This window comes from Egretta garzetta, unplaced genomic scaffold (genome assembly GCF_000687185.1).
Source record: "Egretta garzetta isolate BGI_Z169 unplaced genomic scaffold, ASM68718v1 scaffold11, whole genome shotgun sequence".
Lineage (NCBI taxonomy): Eukaryota > Metazoa > Chordata > Aves > Pelecaniformes > Ardeidae > Egretta > Egretta garzetta.
Window position 1 is genome coordinate 3491478 of NW_009258621.1, and position 25162 is coordinate 3516639.

Consider the following 25162-nt stretch of genomic DNA (forward strand, 5'->3'; position numbering starts at 1 on the left):
AAAGTGTCTCACATGGCCAGGCTAGGAAATGACAGCACTGTCTTGGTAATGGTCCATACTAAAGTTCATTCGAATAATCTATTACTGTGCATACACACTTGTGTATACAAATATATATTAATGTTGGAATAAACTGTAGATGCGGACTGTGGTCTAAAATTTGTACAACAAATGATTTTGCACATGCAGCTTGCCAGCAAAAGAAGGAATTATGTTTTAAGTGCTATCAATTGCAAGCACAAACTTTTACATGACTTGCACGCAATTTTGTCATGGTGGTGTTCACACTGGCTCCATGACCTGGCCATATGAGGATGCTTTCAGTATCGTCGTAGTTGCAGTTTAAATTGATGTTAATAATACAACAGATTCAGTCAGTAATGCATTTCAAATAGCCAATATACAGACATTCTCTAAAGCTATATTAAGATTCAAATTTAAATAGTCTTTAACTGTCACCTAAGGAAGCCAGTGGCTACATGTACATTGCTCTGTTTGACCAAAGACCCCTTAGAAAGGTTACTCAGCCTAGGGCTCCCCACCCACATGTACGCTGCAGACCCAGAGTACGTTCCCAGACTTTCCATGCACTATGAATAGGGTGTGCTAGGACATAACCTTACTTCACCTACCACTGTAGAACTCTAGCAAGTCTCACTCCTAACAAACTTAGCTCTTAAATAGTCCGCAGCACATCCCATGATCTGATCCTGCCTGTTGCCTTCCTAAATAGCCCTACTATTACCTGCAAGCATCTTGTCCTCAGCAGCCATCAGTAAGCTTGCCTTTATGCCCGCAAACACAAGATCACCTTTTCCATCACAACCCCCTGGGGCCAGGATATACAAGCATAAGACTTGGTTGGATAAGGGCAGAAGACAAGAGGTCCAAGTTTACCCCAGGAAATCACTGTGTTTGTGGGGATCTCTGACACTGCTCTGACCCAGATTTTTGCCAAGTGCTTACAGACTTGGCTATCTGGTATTTGATCCAGGAATATGAAAGTTCTGAATGGATCAGATAAAGCTGTCTTTTTTTGTTGCTAAATTATGCCAGCTCTATCTGTTTCAATGTGGAGGATGGTGAGTTTGGGAGAGATGGAGGAGGGTACAGTGGTCAGCCTTGAAGACTATTGTATGAGGAGTTACATATCCCGAAGGCTGATCTGGGCCTCCTCCAGTGTTCAAAGGGAAGGTAGACACACAGTTCTAGGATGTGTATTTTTTCCCATTAGGCACTTTGAACAAAACTTACCGTCAGCTGGGTGAGAAGATAAAAGTGCAAAGAAACTCTCAAGTTAGAGAAAGAACCTATAGCAAATAAGTAATGAGTGCAACTCTACAATGCCTTACCTTATCCAGAAGAGCTAACCTATAAAAAAAGAAACCACCATGAGGTATGACTTCTCCAAACTTTAAAAAGTGTCAAACCTGGCAGGTTCATATTAAATGACCATAACATAATATGGCCCTTTTTACCCTGCAGGGACTCCCAGATTCCTTATAAAGACTATTAGGTATCCCAAGAGGATATTCTGTTCACAGAATGACTGACAGCAGTCTTCATAGCAGAGTGAAATATCTCATTGGTGGCATATAACACTGCTAAGCACAAAGCAAAACTTAGGTTGCCTTAGAGAAGAATCCAATTATCAGATTTATTGAAAGATGTACGTGTCCGTTGATTCCCATTCCACTGATACTACAGACTGTACCAAAACATCTTGTGTTCACCTGTAAGCCCCTTGTTTCATGCTTGCATATTAAACAAACTAAATCATATTTTTCAGCTTTCTACAGGATAAAACTGAGAACTCTCATTAACCTCTCAGGGAGATCTGAACCTTCACTTCAAATCAACTACCTTCCGCCTTGTTTTGGTTTTGATTATTTTTCACTGGATTAATTAGTAATTAAATGAAGAGTGTGCTCTTCCTGACTGTCACTTCCTCACTATAATGCAATATCTGCCTCAGTTTATGTAGTGTTGGATTGCTTTACTTTGACTGATTGGTATATTATATCAAAAGCAAACAAGAAAAGATGAAAAGCAACAAGAAGGAGATAAGAAAACATAGGACTTGTCTGACAAATTAAAGGTCATATTTTGTTATCAGGAGTTTTAAAAAGATCCTTTGTACTGCCTGTGCAGCATTTAAGGAGCTAATATTGTATGGCTGCTGCTAAAATAGGCAGGAAAATTGATAGAAATGATTAAAGAGGAAGATTAAAGTATAAAAAATGAATTGTTATAAGTACAGTACCTTGCCCCACATCACTCCAAGAGTGACATTTTGCAGTTCTCCAAGGGAAAAGGATTCTAAACTCTTTCTAAATCATAATGACACAGCATTTAATGTTACTTTTCCTATAGAAATTTAACCAGAAGTTGACTGCAAGCAGTTTCTTATTCAATAGGTTTTCAACAGCTGGAAAATGGAGAATACTTCAACCCTACCATATCTAAAATTAGCTAGGTCTGAGATAGCAGCTACTGAATGTGTTCTTCTGACTTTCGCCCAGGTAGCAATCTGGATGATCTTCATTTCATGTTAGCAAAGAGCTGCTATATAGAATGTCTCTTGACAGAAATAATATGTTATATAAATGAACAATGGCAAATGGAAAACACTGTGCTCAGCTCTTATTTTAAATTTCTATTGGTCTATAACCCCATAAGTATCCAGTATTCAGGTAGAAACCATCAATAAGAAAGGTCTTATTAAATATGTGCAAGACTCCTAATTAAGTTTAGTCACACTGCAAATTCCGAGGACAGAATAGGACAAACTGCCAAAAGGTCGTTGCTCGTATCATTGCATTATATTGTAGTCAGTGAAAGGCTTTGGGAAATTCTGTGTATTTGTTCCGTGTATTATTTCTGGATCATTTGCAACATGAAAAGTTATCTGAAACAATTAAAAAAAAAAATCTTCCAGGGTTAAAGACTGCTCTTGGTTATGTGATTTATAAGAGAAAACAGAGTTTGGCCTTCAGTTATTATCACCAAAACTACTGCAATTGAACTGCTCTAGCAGACTGTTTGGAGGCAACGCAGGGTGCAGTGAGGATAATTTCATGCTCATTACATGACCAGACAGACAAAAAACCATAAGAAATCAGTATCAACCCTCAACAGCACACAACCAAACTTGACTGCAACTGCAAATATTAAAAACATTGATTTCATGTTCTTTCACAAAGCATGCAAATGCTAGCTTTAACCACCACTATGCCCCAAAGTCCCAGACCATACAGGTGCTTTGTCACACTCACTACATCTGCCAAGGCTACATCAGCTCGTTCCCTTAGGGATATGCGTGATTACACACAAGCCACTGGAAACAACAAAAGTGAGGTCATTCTTTGGACAAGCCTTTGCCAAGCAGAAGAAACCAAATGCACCCATACAGATAGAAAATGGCATGGAGATAAAAATCTGTTCTGTGTCAGCAGTGCAGCAAAAAAAGTAGCCCTTGGCCAAAGCAAGCTCCCGACTTTCAGTTCTGTCTAAAAGTGGCATTTCAATTTGTGTATTTATGCCTTGAAGACATTTTACTATAAAAGAATAATCTATTTCAAATGGAAAGGTTTAAACTTGTATACACAGGGTTTTTTCTAACGCTTTTGGCAAGACATAGAAACAGAAACTATAAATAATAGAAACAGATGCTCTCTGAGATAAAAGCAGAGGAGTGCTTTAAGGACTGCAGAACTATAAATGAGCAGGCCACCACGCAATAGCATAATGGCCGTGGGTAGACTCCCAGCAGTGATTTAGTTTTACCTGTTAAAAGGTAAAATAATCTGATTCCCTAATAATACATTAAAATAAAGCTTCACTAATATTTTCCATTTAAATTAATCTGTGATATGTAGCACATCGCTGTAACCTTTTATGAAATACAGCTCATTTTTTTTTTAAATCTGCAAAGTGTTTCCAATTAGCTAAGTATTTTCCCCTTGCAATTATGTTTTGCCTCAGTTTTATGTGTAGTTCAACTGAGAAGACTAAGAATTATTGTGAAACATTTTATTTTGCTCTGAGATTCCATTCTGAAGAAAATGGAAAACTGCATTGCTCAAATGCTCTGGATTTCTATGTCCAAAGCTTCTATAGTTTCCTTCTTTTATGATTCAGGAAGTTCTCAAGGGAGGGAAAAGATGGTTACCATAACATATTTATCACTTTCCTGAACTCTGTGCTTCATGACTTCTCATATTCTTCATGTAAAAACGGAAGACCCACTGCAGAATAAAGCGCCTGTCCAGGGGGATAGGTGTGAGAAAGGCTGGCTGTTGTCACCGACCACTCCTAGGGGAAGTCCTCTTCAGTACACCCTGTTCTGCAAAAGCACTTAAAGACATGATGAACATCAACCACAGAAGCAATTCTCAAGTGCCTGGCTAAATCATGGCCTGAAAAGGCCTTTGAAGCTACAGATCTCTTCTTGGAGTTTTCAGATGACATCTGGTGTCAAGGTAGCCTTGGGCAACTAGAAGAGAAAGCCACAGACTGCAAAGCCAGATCTAACACATACGAATCTGACCTGCACCAACTAAACCAAGATAGCCCAATTCTTTAAGAGCCACATTTTAGATGGAGAATGCAAATCTGGCAGCTAACCTTCACATAGTTTTTATTGGCTTGATTTTCGGAGTCAATCTGAATTGAAACACCAGAATGAAAAAAACAATCAATATAGAGCTATTTAAGCGTATATGAATTTGCAAGGAAATACATAATTGCTAGTCAACTGTCAATACGTTTAATTTTTCATTTTCTTTTACAAAAATCCATTTGCTAATGCAATATCCAAAAAGTAGACTCAACTTTTACTTTAAAACACTTATGAAATGTTTAATGGGGAAAAGAACAACTTTTGAAAGAAAATAGCTCTGTGCAATTTACACACATCCACTTTTTCTCAGGAAACCACTTGACTTTTTAAAGACCTACTAAAACCCACTATGTTGAAGAAATTAGAGAAGGATATTATCACCCTTCCAGCTTTATAAATTCCAGTAGTTTCTCTAACACAAAGCACTAATGCATTATTAAAATACAATGCAATACGCTATTTAAATTATTTTTATTTCTAAATGACAGTACTGAGAATGATGAAGTGTTAAACAAACATCTAATTTTAAGCAGATATTATATTAACAGCTAAAACGTGCAGATGGCTTACTAATAAAATATTAATGCGTTCCAGTTTAATAAGCATATTTTCAAGACAAAATTCTAGACTCTAAGAATGAAGGACTACATCATTCGATTAATCCACTGTCCACCATCACCCATGGAAGTACTGCCATGGAATCAGTAGATTAGGTGGGAAAAGGAAACCGCCTGCTGTCCTTGCTTTATTAATATGTACATGGATTTGCCACTGCTTGCGAAGGAGAACACTAGAACTTCTAAACAAACTTTCATGGCTAAGGCTGAAGTAAATCCAATTAAGATTAAAATATGTCTAACTACCAGGGTGGATTTTTACCATCTACAAAGCATAAGGCTAAAACATGATTCTGACAAAGACTGGAGTAACATCCCATTTTGTTTTCTGCATGGAACACCCATGGTTCTTCATGTCCACAGAGCTATGGCAGATAAGGAAAGTGTACAGACAGCAGATTATTTTTGACAGACTCTTGCAACATGGCTCATCTCTGTAGCTCAGCTGGAAAAGCTGTATGCAGGCTTACTCCATAGAATGTTCTTTAACTAAAGTCAGCTACTGGAAAAAATACACATAACAAACTGTGAGATATCAGATGGAATGGCTAATCAAGCAGCTAACTAATAATAATTTTCCTAGCTACCAGGATTTATGGAAGTATAAATATACAAAACTGAGAAGGAGAAACATGAATGATACATTAGGATTGGGGTAATATTCTCAATATTCTCTTCTCTTTTGCAAGCACATTCTCAATTTAATGCAATAGGACCAATGTGTTTAAGGCATCGTATAGCTGTTGCTTGGCACAGTAATGTTCCTGGATATAGAAATTATACCTGGAAACATTCTTTTTTTCTGGTATGACTTGGTTAATTCTTGGGAAGGCATAACTATATATGCATTCTGAACACACTGCTACCATAGCATTACTCTTATATTGATAAGATGCTCCTAATATAGACATAGGCATAATCTGATCTACATATCACAGGATATGAATATCGACCCTCTTGATCCTGTATTCAGCCATAAAACTATTCTTTGGTTAATTCATAACCTGTAATGGCCTCAAACAGATCTTCCAGGAAAATACGTTCTCCTAATGTGATGACACATAGTGGAGGAATATCTCTCACAGTGTATTCCAAGGCTCACTGTTGAAATCACGTGCTCTATTTCTTGCATGAATTTCTTAGTTCTGGTTATGGCTTTCTAGGAACAGCTAAAGAGCACTGTAAGCATCTAATGTCTTCTCCCCCTGAAAGCACTTATACTGTAATCAAGTCACTGCATAGTTTTCCTTTTGACACTATAAACCAGTTGAGATAGCACCTCTTTTGGGCTCCTGTTACACATGCACCATTTTTTTTTTTTCCATAGAACCACAGTCCCTGGGTACAGACTTTGATACCTGTTCCAGAGCTGGTTTCAAAGTGCCGTAAAGGGTGGTAAAATCCTCCCTAATTCTTACATTTTAGCCTTTCATGCCCACAAAGCGATTTCCATTAAATCCTTTGTCACAGCATCACAGGATATTTCATATGGAGCACCCTGGAAGATGAGACCCCCACAAGTGACTTCTCAGAATTATACATTTCCAGGATGTTGTCTACATTGCTATAACCTTCACTCCTTCCTCTTAGACCCATGCCTTGGCATTTAGCACTGCTGCAGTGCTTTCTGCAACCAAATGCTGCAGTGCTGCACCTCTATGGATGGTAATTTGGTTCATAAAGGAAGCCTGTGGGCACCAGAGGAGTTAAAAAGGGGGGGACGAGCCTGAAACTGAGCCTGAGACTTCTCTGTCCAAGTCCTTCATGTGTACCTTATCCTACCACAGCTTTTTGGAATTGATGGTGCAACCACAGCACTGTCTTCAGTCTGAGTTTGTATTTTAGTTCAGACAAAAAACACACATGAATTTGCATGAGAGCGCGCTACAGGTCTAGGACCTTAAAGCAAGATGCTCAAGAAGCCTTTGGTTGAAAATTACTGTGAGGCAATCGCAGTGTTCTGAAAATGAGAGCCTATTTTCAAGACTTAGCCCTATACCCAGCTACAGTTAAACTTTTAGTAGTGTTTGTTCTTTGCAAAAGGGCATATTTATTCTTCTCTCCCTACTGTGCAACTGTAATTTGAAAATTTTAAACCCCTCGTCTATTAATGCCTGCCAGTTCTGTAAAAAAGGAAAATCGAAATTGTCTTTATGTATACTTAACCCTGACAACATTGTGTTTCATTCAGTTTTTTAATGTCCACTAAACTTGATGCTACACGAGGAAGGCCATTTAACTCCTCAGAAATAGTCCACTGAGGAAAATAAACCATTCACATCTCAATTAAACCAATTTGTAAAAGCATAATTTCACTGCCTTTAATTCGCTTCAGAATGTCGTTCACAATGTTTTGTGCTTCTGATACAGCGATGGATGTTCAATTTTGGCTTCAAATTTATTTGAAATTATGTATACTACAGAACCTGACTCTTGTGAAGCTCATAAGGGTTCTAGGTTATATAAATCATACAACCTTTTCAGTCTTTTTCTGACAGGTAGGATAGACTGCAAAAAAGATCCTCTGGTTTAGCTACAACTTACTAGGGTTAAGGTAACACTCCTGGAACACTCTGAACTTAGTTTTAATGCATGATATAATGCAACTGTCCTGTAGAATTGGTTACAACCAAGTTTCCATTAATCACAAATCCAAAGTAATAAAAAAAGCGTTATTTTGAAAGTGTGAACACTGCAGTTTCCAGTTTTTAACCAACAGGGCTTAAGAGTGCAGAAAGTCCCCCACACCTTAGGATGAAGAGATGGGTGTACACTTTCTCTCCTGTGTCACGTAGCACAAAGGGGAGAGAGTCTAAAGCACGTACATAGTCATATGTTCAAGAGAGCAGTGATTTGTGTCCTCCTGGATACCTGGTAACGTAGTTCAGTCTCTTGAAAACATATCTAGGACAGAGCAGGTTGCCGTTTTCCCTGCTGCAGTATGGATTATAGTTACTACTTCTCAATTAGTTTAATGGAAGTTCTTATACTGAAGACATAAAAGTACTATTCTGCCGTCACACCTCACAACAACAGTAAAATATATCTGGGGACACATGCACAAATGTGCCCCAAATAAAAAAATACCTTATCTTCCAAGAGCACCTAACACTCAATAGCACTGCAAAGAAAAGAGTTTTATTTTCCATATGATAGATTGTCTGGTTGGAAGGCTCAAAACCGCATTGATTTGTTCTGTCCTGAGCAAGGCTCCCATTTCAGATTGACTTTGGGGTTGCCCCAGAAGGTAATGGAAACAAACTGCACGGCAGAAGGAACACACAGCAGAAGTACACTATCATACTCTTCTCTTGCATGCTCTATCAGCCACCGGCAGCGTTAATACCAGTCTTAGAGCAAGCACATGTGTATGCCCATCAGGTAAGGCATCTGAAGTGAGGGGCATAGTCACAACCATACCAACACTTATTCACTTAAGTGTTACACAAAAGTAATTTTACTGAAGTCGGTAAGTGGATATTGGTTTGGCTTAGTGAGTGACACATTAAGCAAAGTCCTGTGCAATCCTGAACGAGACAGCAATGAACCTACTGGAGGGCAGGCTGAAAGGAAAGATGGAAAGAGAGAAATCTGATGTTCAATACTTTGCATTGACAACGTGGTCCTGCCACTGGGAAAGAAAAGAAGAATGACAAACATCTTTTAAGACATTGATTCTATCACAGATACCAGCTTTGTATTATTAAAGAAGCTACTGAGGAGCTAAAATTCCTTGGTAAAGACTTTAAATCATTTTCTTTTCAACTAATAACACATTAATCCTCCACTTTGAACTTATCCTACTACATTGGATAAGTTGTGATACTGCAGGTTATATGGAAAACATGTCAAACCAAATAAAAGCATGCAAAAGAATCCCTACATATTAGAAATGTTTAATCTTTTGTGATCTGACTTTTACTGGGCTTGCTAATAGATAATGGCCTTCCTGAAGGGGTGAATGGGACCGGCTGTGACAGGTTTGCCATGTCTCATTCTGAGATCTGTTTTCACTCCCACCTTCTTCCTCTAACTGGAATCCCCACAGCTCGTGGTCATCCTCAGAAATTCCTTTTCCAGATCACCCTGTGCCTACTTATGGCAAGCAGGTATGGGCACCATCCTTTGCCACAAGACACAAAAAGAGCAGATTATCTGTTTCTTTCCGTATTTTAGAACATCTTTTTCTGAATTGCTGCTCATTTGACATATTCTTTCTCCTCCTAAACTAGATGCATTGTGCCATCTTGCTGTATTTAACTGAAAGGTGTTACACCTTCTGTGATCAAGTAATGACAACTGTGCCACACATTTTATCAAGATCTGAATTTAATTACAGGATCTATCAAGTCTAAGAAGGGATGAGCCTTTGTATTTCACCAGGATATCCAAGATGAAAAATAAAGGAAAAAAGAAAATCTGTCTGCAGACTTAGAGAAGCATTATTATATAGCATTATCTGACAGAAAAACCTGATAAGCTGTCAAATTAAAAAGCTGATTTGGGAAACTTTACTGAAACCACTTTTTGAAAAGCAACTTACTGTAGTGCCTTGTTTGGGTATCAGCTAGGCTCTTCATTTGAAGAAGACAGCAGGATAGAACAATTTCATAATCTATCAAAGGGCAGGAGTGGTTTTAGAAAAAAAAAAATAAAATAAATTCATTGACTTTGGATAAGCTGTAACAGAGTTTCACCCAAAGAGAATGGGAAAATAAATCACCATCTTTGTTAGCATCAATCTTGCACTTGAACAATGAAATGATACTGAAAGTGAGACCTAGCTACATGCTGAAAAATACATTTAATCATAGCCAAAGAGTAGTCAGAGCTGTATAAATCAGAAAAAGATGCAAGAAATCAGTTGTGCAGTTTCATTTTGGCAAAGGTAAGGTAGCATGCTGGCCTAGTTACATCCATCACTTAACTACTGGCTTGTGGCTCAGTAACTAAGATTAATTTTTAATCTATTTTGAGCAGAGAAATGAGAAAACTATTTTGTGAGAAGACAAACAAGAACAAAGAGGGATGAACGGGAAAGCGTTTGGACTGGAAACTGAAAGAAAATTTCTAAGCGCGGGAGTTTACTCCTAAGCTACCCTCTCAGGGAAGCAATTTATGCAAAGAAGCAGACTTGACCCAGTCCATTTTTTTTTTTTTTTTCCACATTTCTTAAGCTATTCTATCACTAACATAAATTTTAAATACACTTGGGGGAAAAAAAAAAGAAATGAGAACAGGAGAAAAAACCAAACCAAAAAAACCCAAACCACTAATCCTCTAGAGGGGAAGTGGACTATTGATTTAAATACAGTTCCATTAATATTTTCTTTAGTATTTTAAACATTCTCAGATCTTACCATTTTTTTACTGCTAATGAAAATAATCCATAAGCTGTCTACAGCATTAAACCTTTGTCTTGAGCCAGTGCAATTAAATCAAAATATTTTCTATAAAAATTTGAATTATCCAACCTGCGTGCATTATCTTTCATATATTAACTCTTCTTTTACTGTTATGATGTCTATTCAACAGACCAAGCTGATTTTTTAAATTTGGGACCAGAATGAAAAAATACTTTGATCATTATATAAGATTAAAAAGTTGTTTAATCTAATGAAGATTTTACAATATCTCTCACTACAAAAAATGCAAATAAATTGCATAAACCACTAAATTTTTCATTTTTAAATTTTAGAAATGTAAAAATTTGGGTTTTTTTAAATGCTTCTGTTTTAAATTATCTTTTTGTTTTTCTTTAAATACCTTTAATTTTTCTTTTTTTTCATTACCTGCAAAAGGAAGCATACATTTTTTTTTAATTCTTCATTCATTAGTCTTTGACAATTATCTTGAGATCTTCTCTATTACAGCCAGTATGTGTGGTTTCTAACTTTTTTTTAATTATTTTTTAAAAAAAAATCAACATTAATATGTAACTTAAGGTTTGAATGATCATAATTCAACTGAAATATCAATGATTTTAATTAGGTGGGAATCTGTGCCTCTGTTCTCCCTAAGCTAGGGTCTGATCCATGAAAGAACTTTGCCTTTACCACCAGGGCTATGTGATTCCGTCCTGACTATTTTCACATATGGAACTTTGACAAAGATTTTATGCAAATCCAAATAAAAATTGTTAGGTCATTCACATTTATGCCCTGTTACCTCCTATCAAATCAAAGCAGGTTTAACTATAATAGTTACTGCAGACATTCCCAGACAGAGACCTCAGCATAAACAGAACTCCAGGGAGTTGTGACTCCATGGATGCATGAAAGGCCATGAAGAACACTGATGAGTTTTGCTTTCCAAATATGAGAGGATGAGGCATTACTTGGTAACCACGGAACTACTGACTTAACTGGCATTTTTCCCTTTCTCCTCTTACTAATTCCGTGGACTAAATATTTAGACCCACATCTATAGCCTGATTTTATACATATGGCATAAATTTATACATAAAGTGTTTGCTTGCACTGTATCATTCATCTTCTACATATTGCCAGATGGAGAGTTCCTGAGAAGTCCTCCTGTTCTTCCCAAACACTGTTATCTCCAAGGGAAGTAAAGTATTATAAGATGTCCTTGTTTCATTGGCACTACTAGTTTCTCACAGCAGGAAAATAACATACAAAACAGGAGACATTGGGCAATATCTGTTTCACAGAAGCTTAATTGCTGTGAACAAAACTTAAGTCTTTTCCATTGCATTTCCGTCCTGGACAGAAAGGTAGGCTTTATTTTGTCTCTGGGAGCCTTGACCCTACCAAGTAATGAGAGACTGCTCCAAGTCTGCGAGCTTCGCAGCTCGTCGGAAGAGGGTGTTCTTCGAATCCTCTATGTCCACCACCAGGACTGAGTTACCAAGGTGACATGTCTGACTGTAGGGGTGTCAAAACTCTGACTATAGCAAAGGAAAGCACATGAGAGAACACCAAGATGTATTCATCTATCCAAAGAAGGAAACAAGTGAGAAAAAAGTTAAGAGATGACGTGTTGCTGGCCAAATCAATAAATAAATAGGAGTCAGAAGGCTTATACCATTTCAGCATGGAAAACACCCTGAAAATCCCATGTCCTAACAGCAGTGGCCAGGGAGGTTTGACAAATTACCCTATGGTAAATGCAAGGCAAATACTGAGTGACCATTTACTTGTTAGGTTCCTACATCTTCTTGACCATTATAATTTTGCATGGAAGGGGTGATAACAGGCTGTCTGTCCATTTTATTAGAATATTCAAAGATATGTTTGCAAAAGAGTTTGAGATCTCTCCTGGCCACCACACTTATGCCTGAGGAACAGATCTTTGATTCTCTTCAGAAGTGGCTGTAGGGGCATGAATTTGGAAGGTATTTCTAAGCCCATGGTATGCATGTTAGACACCTACATGGATCGCTTGGGAAATACTAATCCAATCTGGAGAAACAAATGTACTGACACAAATGTCTCCTGTTAATTTTATGGTCAATCTAAACACACGAAACCAAGACAAATGGATAGCACTTATCCTAACGAGGATACATGGTAATAGCTGACTCTTAGCATTTATCTTAAAGTCAGGTATATCCCATGAAAAAACAGCAGACGCTTTGTCTGTTTTCCAGAATACAGGGATCAAGAGAAGCATTTAAATGAGATGTCCCCTTTCCCTCGGTTCATGGATGTTCTGCAATAACAGCCTTTAGCCCACAGATCCAGAGAAAGTCCCTAAGACAATATGTGTGCTCTTAGATATTTAACCTTATGTGACAGAATAAAAAAAACCCTAAAACCAAAACCCAGAGCAGAATTATTGTGTGTTATACCAAAGCTTCAGCTGCCAACTGCTGTACTGCAGAGGTACTTGGCACTAACCATAATGTCAGCCTGTGGTTTGATCTTCTGCCAACATACATGGACTCTCACACAGGTTCTTCTTTGGTGTGTATACTCGATCGTAATTTATACTCCCCAGTCACAGAGATACATCTGTTCCTGTAGTCTGGCAGCGTTTCGGACAATCTCTTTTGTGTGAACAACGAGTGCGAGATGCTCATGCTGTCAGATCTAGGTCTGTCAGACACATCCCCAACAACGTCTGCTGACCCATGGGGTACATGAGGACAGCTGCAACTAAGTTATGCTTTTCTAAGGCTGAACAGAAATCCAGGGATGACCGGGAAGGCTTTGTTTTAGATATTTGCCTACACCAGACTGTATCTTCCAGACTGCTGCAGTGTCCCGGGAACTGCTGAGTATTCCCAGCAGTCTGAATAGCTTTGAAACCATAGACCAGTTGGCCAATATCTAACAGATCATCTTATATCCAGAAAATTCTGCATCAGTCTGCTTTACGATGGAAGTTCTGAAGAGTACGTTCCTGCTGGTAAACTGATTGGTTGTGCCATGTTTTTTAAAAGAATCAGCATTGGGCAAACTGCCTTTGACTGCAGAAAGTGTAGAGTTATTCACAGAAAAGTGATTCTGGAAATTCTTCACCATAAATGGTTATTATTGTGATTTTAGAAAGTCACCTGGCTTGTTCCAATATGCTTTCCCAGACTGGTAAAATGCATACCCTTCACTACTAAGGAAGGAAAAATCAGAAAATTGAGATTATTTTTTTTCTTGTTAAATAGATATGGTTATGAACACTGCTGTGAGAAAGATTCTACCCCTCTGCCCGCACCCCTCCAGTTTGATTTGACTTGAAACAGGTTTTCTTTCAGGTAAGGAAGAAAAGGTTGTTTCAAATTAAATTAAATGCTTTCTTCTCAGATTACCTAAATCCCCTATAAATGCTGGGCAATCTTGACATGAAAAGTCAGAACATTTTATTTAGAAAATACTGAAATTAATATTTTGACATTACTAAAACCAATTCTTTATTATTTTGGTTTTCCTTTGGCCATAATTGTTAGTTCAGTTTGACCCAAATTAACAAGTCCTTTGGTTTCCTATACTAAATGCGTCCTTAGCAAATCTACATTTCAGTGTAGAATTACTACCTAACTGAAGTGAGAAAAGCAACCTGTTCACAGCAGTAGCTGGAGTTGCTACAGCAGTGAAATCCCATCACCACACCAGCAGCCAGCCAGTTGGGAAGGGCAATTAAAACTAAGTTGTGAAGCAGACAAGATAAGCCACAAGAAGTAGAAAGGATCTGCATGGAAAATGGGGTTAGTCTATTGATTGGGAACTCTGACTGCACAGTCAGCAGTTTTTTCATTCCTGTTTAATATGATTGGAAATTAGGTGGCATCCAGATAAGTTAATGGGAAATCGCTATCTGAAAAAAGAGGCCAAGGTGAAATATTAAAGTTCTTTGGGAAGGTGGCAGAGGGATGATAATCATTCAGTAAAGAGACATAGCATTGAATTTAGTTAAGAAAGATGGAATATACAAATCCAGTACAGAGCTGGGCATCTTAGCTATCAAAAAACTACAATGGGCTATTCTCAATCATAGGGCCACCCACCAGCCACTGACACAAGGACAAAGTGGGAAAATAGGACAAATTTAATAAAGGGCAGAAACTGAAGTGTGCAGCTGCATAGCTCTAGCATTGTGCTCAGAGAAACGGCAAGAGAGAAACTCTGGCATGAAAAAAAAAAAAATACTTTGATGTGACTCTGGAAGAACATACATACTTAAATCTAAACATCTGTTTCTGTAAATCATCCATCCATTTCAGGATGCTGAAATCTTCATATTTGTCTAGGACAAACCCATATTTTCTCCCACTATACTCCAAAAAACAACCAGCCACCTTTACAAGGATAATCATCCTCTACCAGTGGCCACCCCCCTCTCTTTTTCTTTTACAGTTCTCTCATTTCACATCTACTCAGATAAAAACTGAAGGTGCCTGGGCCTGGAGAAAACATAACACTTGCATCTATCGGGATGGAGAATGATGTACAAGAGAAATATGCTAAGTCCTACACATCTTCCAGGGTCATTTCCACGTTTTATGCAGCTCTAGGAAAAAAAAAAAAACAAACAAACAACCCACCACACAAAGCAACCATGGAAGCCCTATAGAGCATTGCCACGTGATACTTTCTGCAAGCTCTCTACCTCTCTGACTGCTCATAAAGCAATATTAGAGAATCATGTGTGCTACACCAGCTAGAAAACCCTTTGCAAGAGCACTAAACTCTGGGCAGATCCTGAGACCCAGGACTGAGTTCAGACTCCCTACAAATCCCATACATACCTGTGGCAATCAGGGCCAGAGCTCTTTTGAAAAAGATGCTCGCTTTGAGTATCAACAGGGTGGCCACAGCACCCTCCTAGCAACCGATGCAACACCGACGATTACTGGGCCTTGGGTGCCATTATCTGCAGCAGTTAGATGGGGCTGTATGAAGGCCACACAGGCAACCAAACTGGAAAATCCTGAGCCTCTGACCAGAAACTCTTCTCGGAAAATCTCTACCCAATATTTGAAGACGCCCATCACAAACAACCAAAGTCTTGCAGTCAGACACGCAAACCAGAAGTGTAGTTCAAAATATAATCTTTCCTTGTGAAGAAAAGAGAATTAATCAGTTGGTATGTTTTAGGCAACCAACTGATTTTTTTAATGTTATTTTTTAAAAACGGACATACATCATTTAAGAATAGCAAATTTACTAATTAAGCTGCTAATCTTGTTTCTATTCTTGATTTTAAAAACCCCAGAAGTAGGAGAGATAAGTCTGTGCTTATGTACAGTGGTGCAGGCACATTAAGAAATTATGCAGAAAGAAACAATTCAGAAAACAGGCACAAAGCAAATAAGAATATTCTTTCTAGCACTGAAATGAAAACTAATGAGCCCTCACTCACGCAAACAGGATCAAATTCAGTCTATATTGTACCACCGCAGCATGTCCTCCACCCAAAACATGAGCAAAGAGCAAGTTAACCAGTACTGTCAGGTACTACTGCTGGCCCCTAAACCAGCAAGAGCAGAAGCACGTCTAAATTGGACATTTGCCAAACTATGTTGTCTGATATCTTTAAGATGTCACTTTTAAAAATACAGCTTTTAGAACAGGAATAACAGTGGTAGCTTTGAACATGGTACCTTTAATATCTTCAGAGCAGCATCAACCTTGCTCAAAGGCAGCATAGTCCTCAGGACAAGCCTGCATCTTTCCCAAAATCTACATCAATACCAGTTTGTGAAGAAACTAGTGTTTAAAAAGGACTTAAATGAAGACCGCCAAACCTGACGGAGCAGCATGGAAATGTAAGGGAAAGGTATGGCTAGGTGCTTTCATGCTGGGAAGGGAGAAGAGGTGGAAGGTGAAAAGGGGTAGGATGGATTTCAAAACTGATGCTATGGCATACAGGAGCCATAAGATATTACTATGGGAAAGGCAAAGAAAATTAAAGGCCAACAGCAGTCCTGGAAGATCTGGCAATAAAGCAAGCCAAGGGATTCTGTGCCTCAGCTGGTGAAGCAACTGAAAATGCTTTTGAATGCAGCTTGCACATGGATTGCTAAAAGCAGCTCAGGAAGCTCTAATTTTTTGTTTCCCTTTTTCAAAGAAAACATCCAACCTCCTTCCACTCCACTAATCCCATCACAAGGAAATCACTCTATTTTCTAAATTGATCAATGTTCAGTACAAACAAATTCTGAGTGCCACTATCTTCAGAACTCAACTGTAGTTCATCCTTGCAGCCACTTTGTATTTTCATGAAGAAACAGAATAGAAAACCAAAAATATTTTCATGCTAATCATCTAGGTAAAAAACAAAAGAAACAAACAAAAAAGCCCAAACCCTATTTTTTTCCTTTCTGCTACATAGGTCTTGAACACACACTCCTCCCCAGTTTCCACCATCTTATTTCAGCTACCATTTACCAAACACTGCAAAAGTTAGAAAACAAGGAGGATAAGGGGAAAACAGGAATCTCTGACAGATCACAGGACATAATTCATTCAGTATCCCCCTTTCCCTCAAGAGTTTATCACCCGTCAGAGATGTGCCTAACTTAAAGCCATTAATTGTTTCTAACAGTCAGAACTGTCACCCATTCATAATGCATTAGCACACAGGATTTTTTAACAACTCCTGCTCTACATAATTTCATTTTCAGTGCATACTTTCATTCTTATTTTAAATTTAAATTATTTCAAAAAAATGATGAGGGATGATATTTCACCTGTGGAATTTTTTTAAATTATTTTTAAGTTCTAAAAGACAGGTGAGCAGCTGGACTACAACTCAAACACCAGCTAAAAAAACCCCACCAAACCCAAACCCTAAGTACTAATAATTAGTACAGGGAATGGCTTATGCATGGTGAAACATACCCGCCTGTCCCACTCCGTCCCCAAAATGAAGAATTTTCTACTTTTAAACAGATAAATCAAAACTATCATTTATGTTATAGCAAACATGCAAACCAGAATACCTTTCACTTACACCTCTGGATTTGCTGCCTTTTGTTTAATAATATGAACACACATGCCGACTGTTAACAGATAACATGCAGATTTGTAAGTTACCATTAATGGCTCAGCAGTCCTATTCAATAAGAAAGGGATTGCGTATCTGAAAAACCTGGTGCCTTCAAAAACGAATAAAATTAGTAACACAGTAATCTTCAGTGCGTGGCATTTGCATATAATTAAATATGGGCCCGATCAAGGCAACTCTATATTCTCATGAGCGGTCCTGTTCAAGTAACCAGCATCACTTGCATAAGTAATATCCTGTAGTTTGCAATTTAAGTTAAGGCATCTTAATTTGGTTGGTTGGTTGTACAATGAATAACTGATACACCGTTTGATTTATGCCTATTGGACCACTTCTGCTAAATTCATAAGCTTCAGATTGCTTTAATAACAACTTGTAATTAAAAGAACACAGACAACCTTTTACTCAGTAAATGTTTTACCCCATCACTTGGAGATCGATTTGGAAGTCATTTTACTGTGTAGCTTTTGTCAAAGCCTTTTTTTCCCCCTAAAACAATAATCCAATAAAAACAAATGAAAACAAGAAACAAAACCTTTCATGCCTTTATAACTGTATTTTTCCACTTCCAGTAATAACTTGGATTTGTGCTTTTAACTCACTTAAGAAATGCCATAATCATAAACCGCACATTGCTCAGGACTCTTTAACTACTTAATTAGCTACCAAAACACTGCGCAGGAGCTGATGTTATATTAGAAAAGACGCAAAACGAGCCAAACTCCACACATCCCCCACCCTTTTACTCACAAGCGTTTGTGTAAGCCCTTACCTGCTGGGTAACGTTCGATAACTGGCCAGTTGTCCACCTGTAACGTGGCATTGCCACCACTTCTTGTGAAACGTACTACATGGTATTTTCCGTCATTAATGATTGCGTTGATCTCTTCAATAGAGATGTCATCAGTTCCAACATTAAATTTAACTCCAATTTTTCCCTGGTGCTGCATATTTAAAAAAAAAAAAAAAAAAAAAAAGAAGAAAAAGAACAACTAATTAAGAGTTGTTTTAGCAAGAAATAGAGACAGTATGTCATACAGGGAAAGATTTCTAACATCTTCCCTCCTCAGATGTAACTTCTGAGGGCTTGCATGTGGCAGTGACAAGCCTCCTGACAGCTCACTAAGTCTGGGACGTCTCTTTCATGGATATTTGATATTCCAAATGAGTTATTTTACCAAACCGAGTGCTCTCCTTTTCTGAGGGATTCAGATGAAGATGAGGAGGAAGAAAGCTCAGGATTTCTTTCTTTGTCCCCTCCCTCACCTCCATGAGGATTAAACACCATTTTTCCTTCTAGGCTTTCAAAACGGAAAGCCTCGCGGTGTCACTTGGAAGAGGCATGAGGATTTTCTGGCTATAAAAGCCAAGGCCCAGCCCTGCATCTCCTTTCTCCAAACCTCATTCATACTCAGAGTCTTCACAAATGATAATAAAGGAGACAACTTTTTTTTTTCCTAATCGAGACATTTTTTGCATCACACTGTAGTAACTCCAAATCATTAAGACAACCACAGACCAATTGACTAACGAGGACTTTCCTGATCAGAGCCAGAGAGGGGTGAAAGGCATCTGTGACACAGGGACAGCATCTTGTTCCCACTACGTACTGAGACTGATGTTTTTTGCTGGGATTTGCCTTCAAGCTCTTGTGCCTGAGTGTACCTAGGCCGAAGGGGACTTTGCACACACATTCATACTCAGGACCAAGGCCGTAGATTTTTCCAGATGATGGTGATATTAGCACTTTTTCATTTTTATTGTCTTTTACTTTATTAATATGTTCACTCAAATGGGACATTTACATTTTAACAAAGTCTTTTAATGTCTGCTAAAAGTTTAACTTAAGGGCTTTGTGATTTTTTTTTCTCCTATAAAATAAATCCTATTCCTGAATAAGGACAATTATTAAATTAAGAGGAAAAAAAGAAAAGCGCTGTACAGTATAAGATTAGGGCCTTGTGCATAATAAGTGGCAATTCTATGTGAAATTTCCTGTCATTGAAAGTGGTACATCCTTCTTAAGAGTTAAAAAACCTCTTTAAATTTTTACACTACCAGATGAAACACAATGAAACATTTTACTTTGCGCCTCTTGGTCATCAATGCCCATCTTTCCAGAACCAGCTTCACCTCTCCCGCCTAACTTTTGTGCCTGTTCCCTCTTTCGCTTACTACTCTGGCACCTCTCCCAGTAGTAAGCGTATCCTGAAGCTCCTCGTCTCTGAAGTCTCCCAAGCAAAGAACTCAGGAGTTCTTCCACTTTATTTTATTCTCGTTTTAAATACCTGACTTCATTTTCCAATAGTGCTTGCATATTCCAGTTACACAGATGAGCAGCTGGTGAACACCACTGGAGAAAGTACCTCAACGCTTTGGCACTACGCTGTCACCTCTTCAGCTATGATCTTTTTTAAAGCAATAGAAGCATCATTCCCTGCTGAGATTTGCAGAATGACTCTGAAAAGCGCTTTTTAAAAAAATTTGCCTAGTTTCTTACATCGTGTTCTAAATATTCCTCTTTTTTCCTTGTGGATTGTTTTAATGTTTCTGTACTGACTGGTCCTACTTTTCCATGCCTGTAGGGCATCAACAAGGGATCCACCTCACCCCGCACACGCTCACCTTCTTTTGCCTCTTGTGTGAGTGGCAGAACCTCTCCCAGTTATCTGGGGAGAGTAACTGTAGCTCTATTTCATTTCAGCTGGCTCAGCTACAACTCGGATTAGATTTCACCCATTTTCTCCCATGGATGCAGTAGCTTATTTGCTTCACCTGTTTCATTCATATGCTTACTCTCTCTATACAGAAATGTATACAAAGAAATATAACATTGTCCTAGCTCTAAAGCAATCTCTTCTTTTACTAATTTATGAAATACAGAAAACCAGCACGTAATGATAATGGCATGAGGACCTTTTCACAGTACTTTCAAGAAATCAAAGGCTTTCAGGATTAAAAAAAGCTGACTAATTTTACAGTTATTCATAATTATACTATTCATAACCTACACTTTACATACCTGCTTTCTTGTTTCCCACATATATATGTATATACATATATTATTTTAGATTAAGAAATGACAAGAAAAAATAAAAACGCCTTTGAGTCAATAGGACAGGTGCAGGCAAAATGAAGTGATGTAAAAGGCAAACATAGCAGCAGCTTTTCCAAAATAAGAGAATGTGGTGCTGCAATGGCTACCAAGTTACCATTTGTAAATGGCCAGGTATTGGCAGATAAAATGAGTGCTTTACAGACCTTCAGCCTTACATGATATACGCATACTTTTTAGTGAAAAAAGCAAGTTTCCCTGACTTCCTTACATTTGTACAGAAGTACTGTGTACAGGCACCAAGCATGCAGTTGCAATGGCACAGAATATCACTCTGATAGTAGATAACATACTATAGTGATTTTTTTGTCTCTAATATATTTGTGCAGCTGAGGACATGAAAAACTCCATATTTAAAGGACATGTTTCATTTTTTCACATTTCTTCAGCACCTGTGGGCATGTATGTAACCTCCCATAAAACAAAGAAGCAAATCTGGGTTTCAAGTTTAAATCTTCCTTATTATTATACCCATATTTAAGTTTAACTTCTGAATATCATGCTACACACGATATGGACCACAACCCCATCGTGCACAGCGCTTTAGAACCACAAAATAAAATACAGTGCAAAGACCTGACAGCACGTGGGCCCAGACAGGCGATGACACTACCCCAAAGCAGTAAGTCACCATGCATCAGCTGACTTGCAATAAGCACCTCTGTATGTAGATAGTGGGGGTTTTAAGCCCTTACATAATCATGCAGAAGTTTGACTCACTGTACTCCTCCTTCACTGCAAGATAACGTAAGTCACATTATTTTTCATTTGTCATTGGTTAAGGCCATGTGCACATACAGTATAGTGATATACAGTAACCTGTTGAGATAACCTGATATCAGCCCTGTGATGCTTAATATAATGAGTCTGTAGCTCTTTAGAAAGAACTGCTTTTTATTTTTCCTTCTTTTTGGAGCAACGTGGTAGTGCAGAAAGGGAAGAGACTGATAAAACTGAAGCATACTACGTTACTATTTCCACTTTGCCAGCCTCAGTTGCAGTGCAGCAGAAGTTTTCTTTTCTTATATTCCTAAGATTCATTCATAATAATCTTAAAGTTATTCCTCCTATCAGAAATGGCCTCAGACAAACACTGAATCAGAGGTTCCCTCTTAAGCACCCTTATGATGGGCACTATACATATGTCTGTGCATTACTGAGTACTGCAATAAGTCAACATTACTGTTGTCTGATGTTATCCTTGCCAGTGACCTGAAATAGCACAGCATTTCAGGCTCATATTTCTAGGAGGTTATGTCTGCCCACTAGCAAAGATGATAATTTCAGAGCTCCTCTGGTACAAATCAGTTCTGTACAGAGGGCCTGCAGAAGCCCACCAGGCTGTTTACAGTTCTTAGCCGGTGTATTTTTCTCAATCTCACCCAGTTGTGAGAGAACATAGCAATGAAATTCCTTTTCCTAATGTGCCTTTATCTAATCTGAACTGGGAAGGCCACAATAACAGAGGGAGACACATAGGAGACGGGAGAGTCTCCAATATTATTTCCAAGTGAGGCCAAAAGAGAGGACGCACCTTCAGGAGAAGAGTGAAGCATTTCAACAAGTAGCATAAACATTTTTCTCTGTCTCTAGAAATTATTTTGAACTTGAAGTCAGAAGGGGCTATGAATAGTGCTACAACCATTCCATCACCACCACCGCTTCCTGGGACAAAGCAGTGCAGGGACCTCCAATTCACCTACAGACAAGCTGCCCGACACCCTAAGCTCCAACCAGCAGCTCTTCAGAAAAGCTAAACTTTTTGTTTGGAGGTGCTTTGGCCATGTAGTTTTCCTGTTTCTGAGGCCAGGGTGACTTTCTCTCCACAGTAGCACGCAGGCAGATAAGCACATTTGGTTGTCCCTCTACACATTACTGCAATGCATACCTAACGTAGGCTTTGCCTACGGTTTAACCTCTGCTGTCCAGCCACTTGCAGGAGTCCAAGCTCACAGGGTAAGGATAAATATGTTAATGGCTTCAAAGCAGTTGGATAAAAGCATGAGCATGTTTAGCTCCAATCCTACGTTCCTAATATGCTCTGAAATGCCAGGAGTTTTGATTGCTCAGACAGTATAGGCGCGTGTGCGTGGATGTGTATATACCAATCATTTCAAAACATTTTGTCTTCCAAAGCACTGGCAGCTACCATTGTAATCTAGCAACTCCAGTGGATTATTTTCAAACATGTTTTATGAATTGCGTACTCTAAATACTTCTACCTTGGCTTTAACAGGCTTCCGACAAAGCACTGAGAATAGTGATGAACCCAAGAACTAAGCGAGAAATGTGAAATGCAAATCAAACCAACAGCTGACAGTGCAATTTGTTCCCTGTTGGACCCTAGTCCAGTGCTACTGCTCTGCCAACCACAAACGCTGTAAAACCTACGCTAGTATAAAATATACATATATGTATCTCCAGAATAATGAAGTTTCCTGTAGCATCAGCAAGGTTTTACTGCTCTCTGTAGTAATAATTCTGGAATGAGTCAAACATGAGCATGTGCAAATTTGGCACAACAGTAGTTTTAGAAAAAAGAACAGACAGCCTAAGCTCATAACACTTACAACCTTTAACCGCTTCCAAAGAAAAGTAATAATATTGTGACTCCCACAGGTGAATAAATAGAGCAAAAAAATAATCAAGTGTACCAGCTTGCATGTAATTGTGTCAGTCCCTGAGGCACAACTTTCTGGTGATTGTGATAACAAAGTCTTAGATGTAACTGATGATTGACTTTTATTTTATTGAATAATAAATTTTTTGAGATTTATTAAGAAGAGTGAGATCCTTTTCACCCAAATATAATCAGAGGCTAATATTCTATATTATTGAAATGTATGCAAAATAATGACAATAATTTCCAGTTTTCTGAATCCTGTAAGGAAATGCATATGCAAAAATAGTAGTTCGCTTCAGGAAGTGAGGGGATGGATACATAATGGGCAGAATGTACTTTTGAACTCCATGATTAATTAAGTAACTATGTATATTTGAATCTAATGATCCATCAATATTCCTTATTATGATCTATTACCTTCCAGAGGAAATGTTTTCTGGGAAAGACACAGAAAATATTAAACATCTGGGAAGAGTTCTTTGAATAAACCTATCTTTTATATTCCAAGGAAAGGAGTTCCCTTTCTGGATGTGGGGTTTTAAATTCATACTCTCAGGTATTATGTCATTAACCTACCATCATAAATTATTTTTTTAATATTTTTGTTACTGTTTTTCTCTGTGAGAAGTGATAAAATATTCAAGCAAATTTTTACCGTCAGTAATCAAGTCTTTTTAACTTTTTAGTCAACTGCAAGGCAACACACCATAGACACAGGCATCCTCATGTCATCCCTCATCTTGAGTGCTTACAGTCAGGTTTTGTCCCCCTTCATGAATTCAGAAAAGTAGCCCTTTTCAGGGATGGATTATAGCTTTCAGTATATCAGTGCCTGACATACTGTAGAAAATGTAGGAGGGGCTTGAAGAACTCTATCAGAGCGCTAGCAGGCAGAGTTATCAGTCACAGGTAGGCACTTCAAAGAAGGAAGCAAAGATTTTTGCTGATGTCTGATAGGGCGCATCCACCCAGTACTCAGTCTTAGATAGACTGGCATCTGACAAGTGTGAAGCTGTTTGGTTTCTCTTTTCTCAAAAGCTGGAAATATGTAGCTACTGCAGAGAAGGGAAAATAAAAAATTAAAAAAAACCTTCTCCCTTTCCTGGTTGCCTAATCAAGGAGACTGAGCTATTCCCAGTGTTCCTTCTTGCCAGCTCTCACCATTTATTTGCAACTTTCCCAGTATTTGCTTACTACTTAAATCCACAGCTCTGTAGATCTTAGGTTATGAGAAAATCCCACTTTTCATTTCAAAACAAGCTTCTAGTTCTGATAATTGTACAGAAAAGCTTAAAAACCAAAGCCTTGCAGGCTTCTGCATTGGCAGGCTCATAGAAAGACTTGAAAATCATGTTAAATCCCATGATTTTAAACTAAATGCTTGATTTTTTTCAGCGGGAGGTGTGACATTCTGTGCAAGTGACACTGATTTCATTACCCCCATATCAAATACGAGCAAAGTGGGCTTCCTCTCAATCCGGTCTCCCAGCAATTTTGACTGTTCCTCCTTCATCATTGGACCTGTCGCTGGAAATATTTGTTCCCCTTTACTTGACTCTCAGCCTCCTGGTCCCCCAGGTGGTAGGATGGGAGGGATAAACTGCCAATACTTCCCCAACTGCCCTACCAGACCGTATCTGCGGGTGACTGGTCTTTTTGAGCCTGCAGTATATACAGAGTGCTTGCATTCAGGAAACTGAATTGAAATCTTGAAGGATATA

General features: G+C 38.4%; 1 protein-coding gene across 3 annotated transcripts in view; it reads right to left on the reverse strand.

Annotated features, from left to right (window-relative positions):
* The window catches only part of NRXN1 (neurexin 1), a 745532-nt gene that overhangs the window by 108150 nt on the left and 612220 nt on the right, over positions 1-25162 (reverse strand). For all 3 annotated transcript variants that reach the window (XM_009648206.2, XM_035903621.1, XM_035903622.1), the window contains one exon: positions 18476-18647. In XM_009648206.2, coding sequence (XP_009646501.1) covers positions 18476-18647 — 172 coding nt within the window. The remainder of the gene's footprint in view (positions 1-18475; positions 18648-25162) is intronic.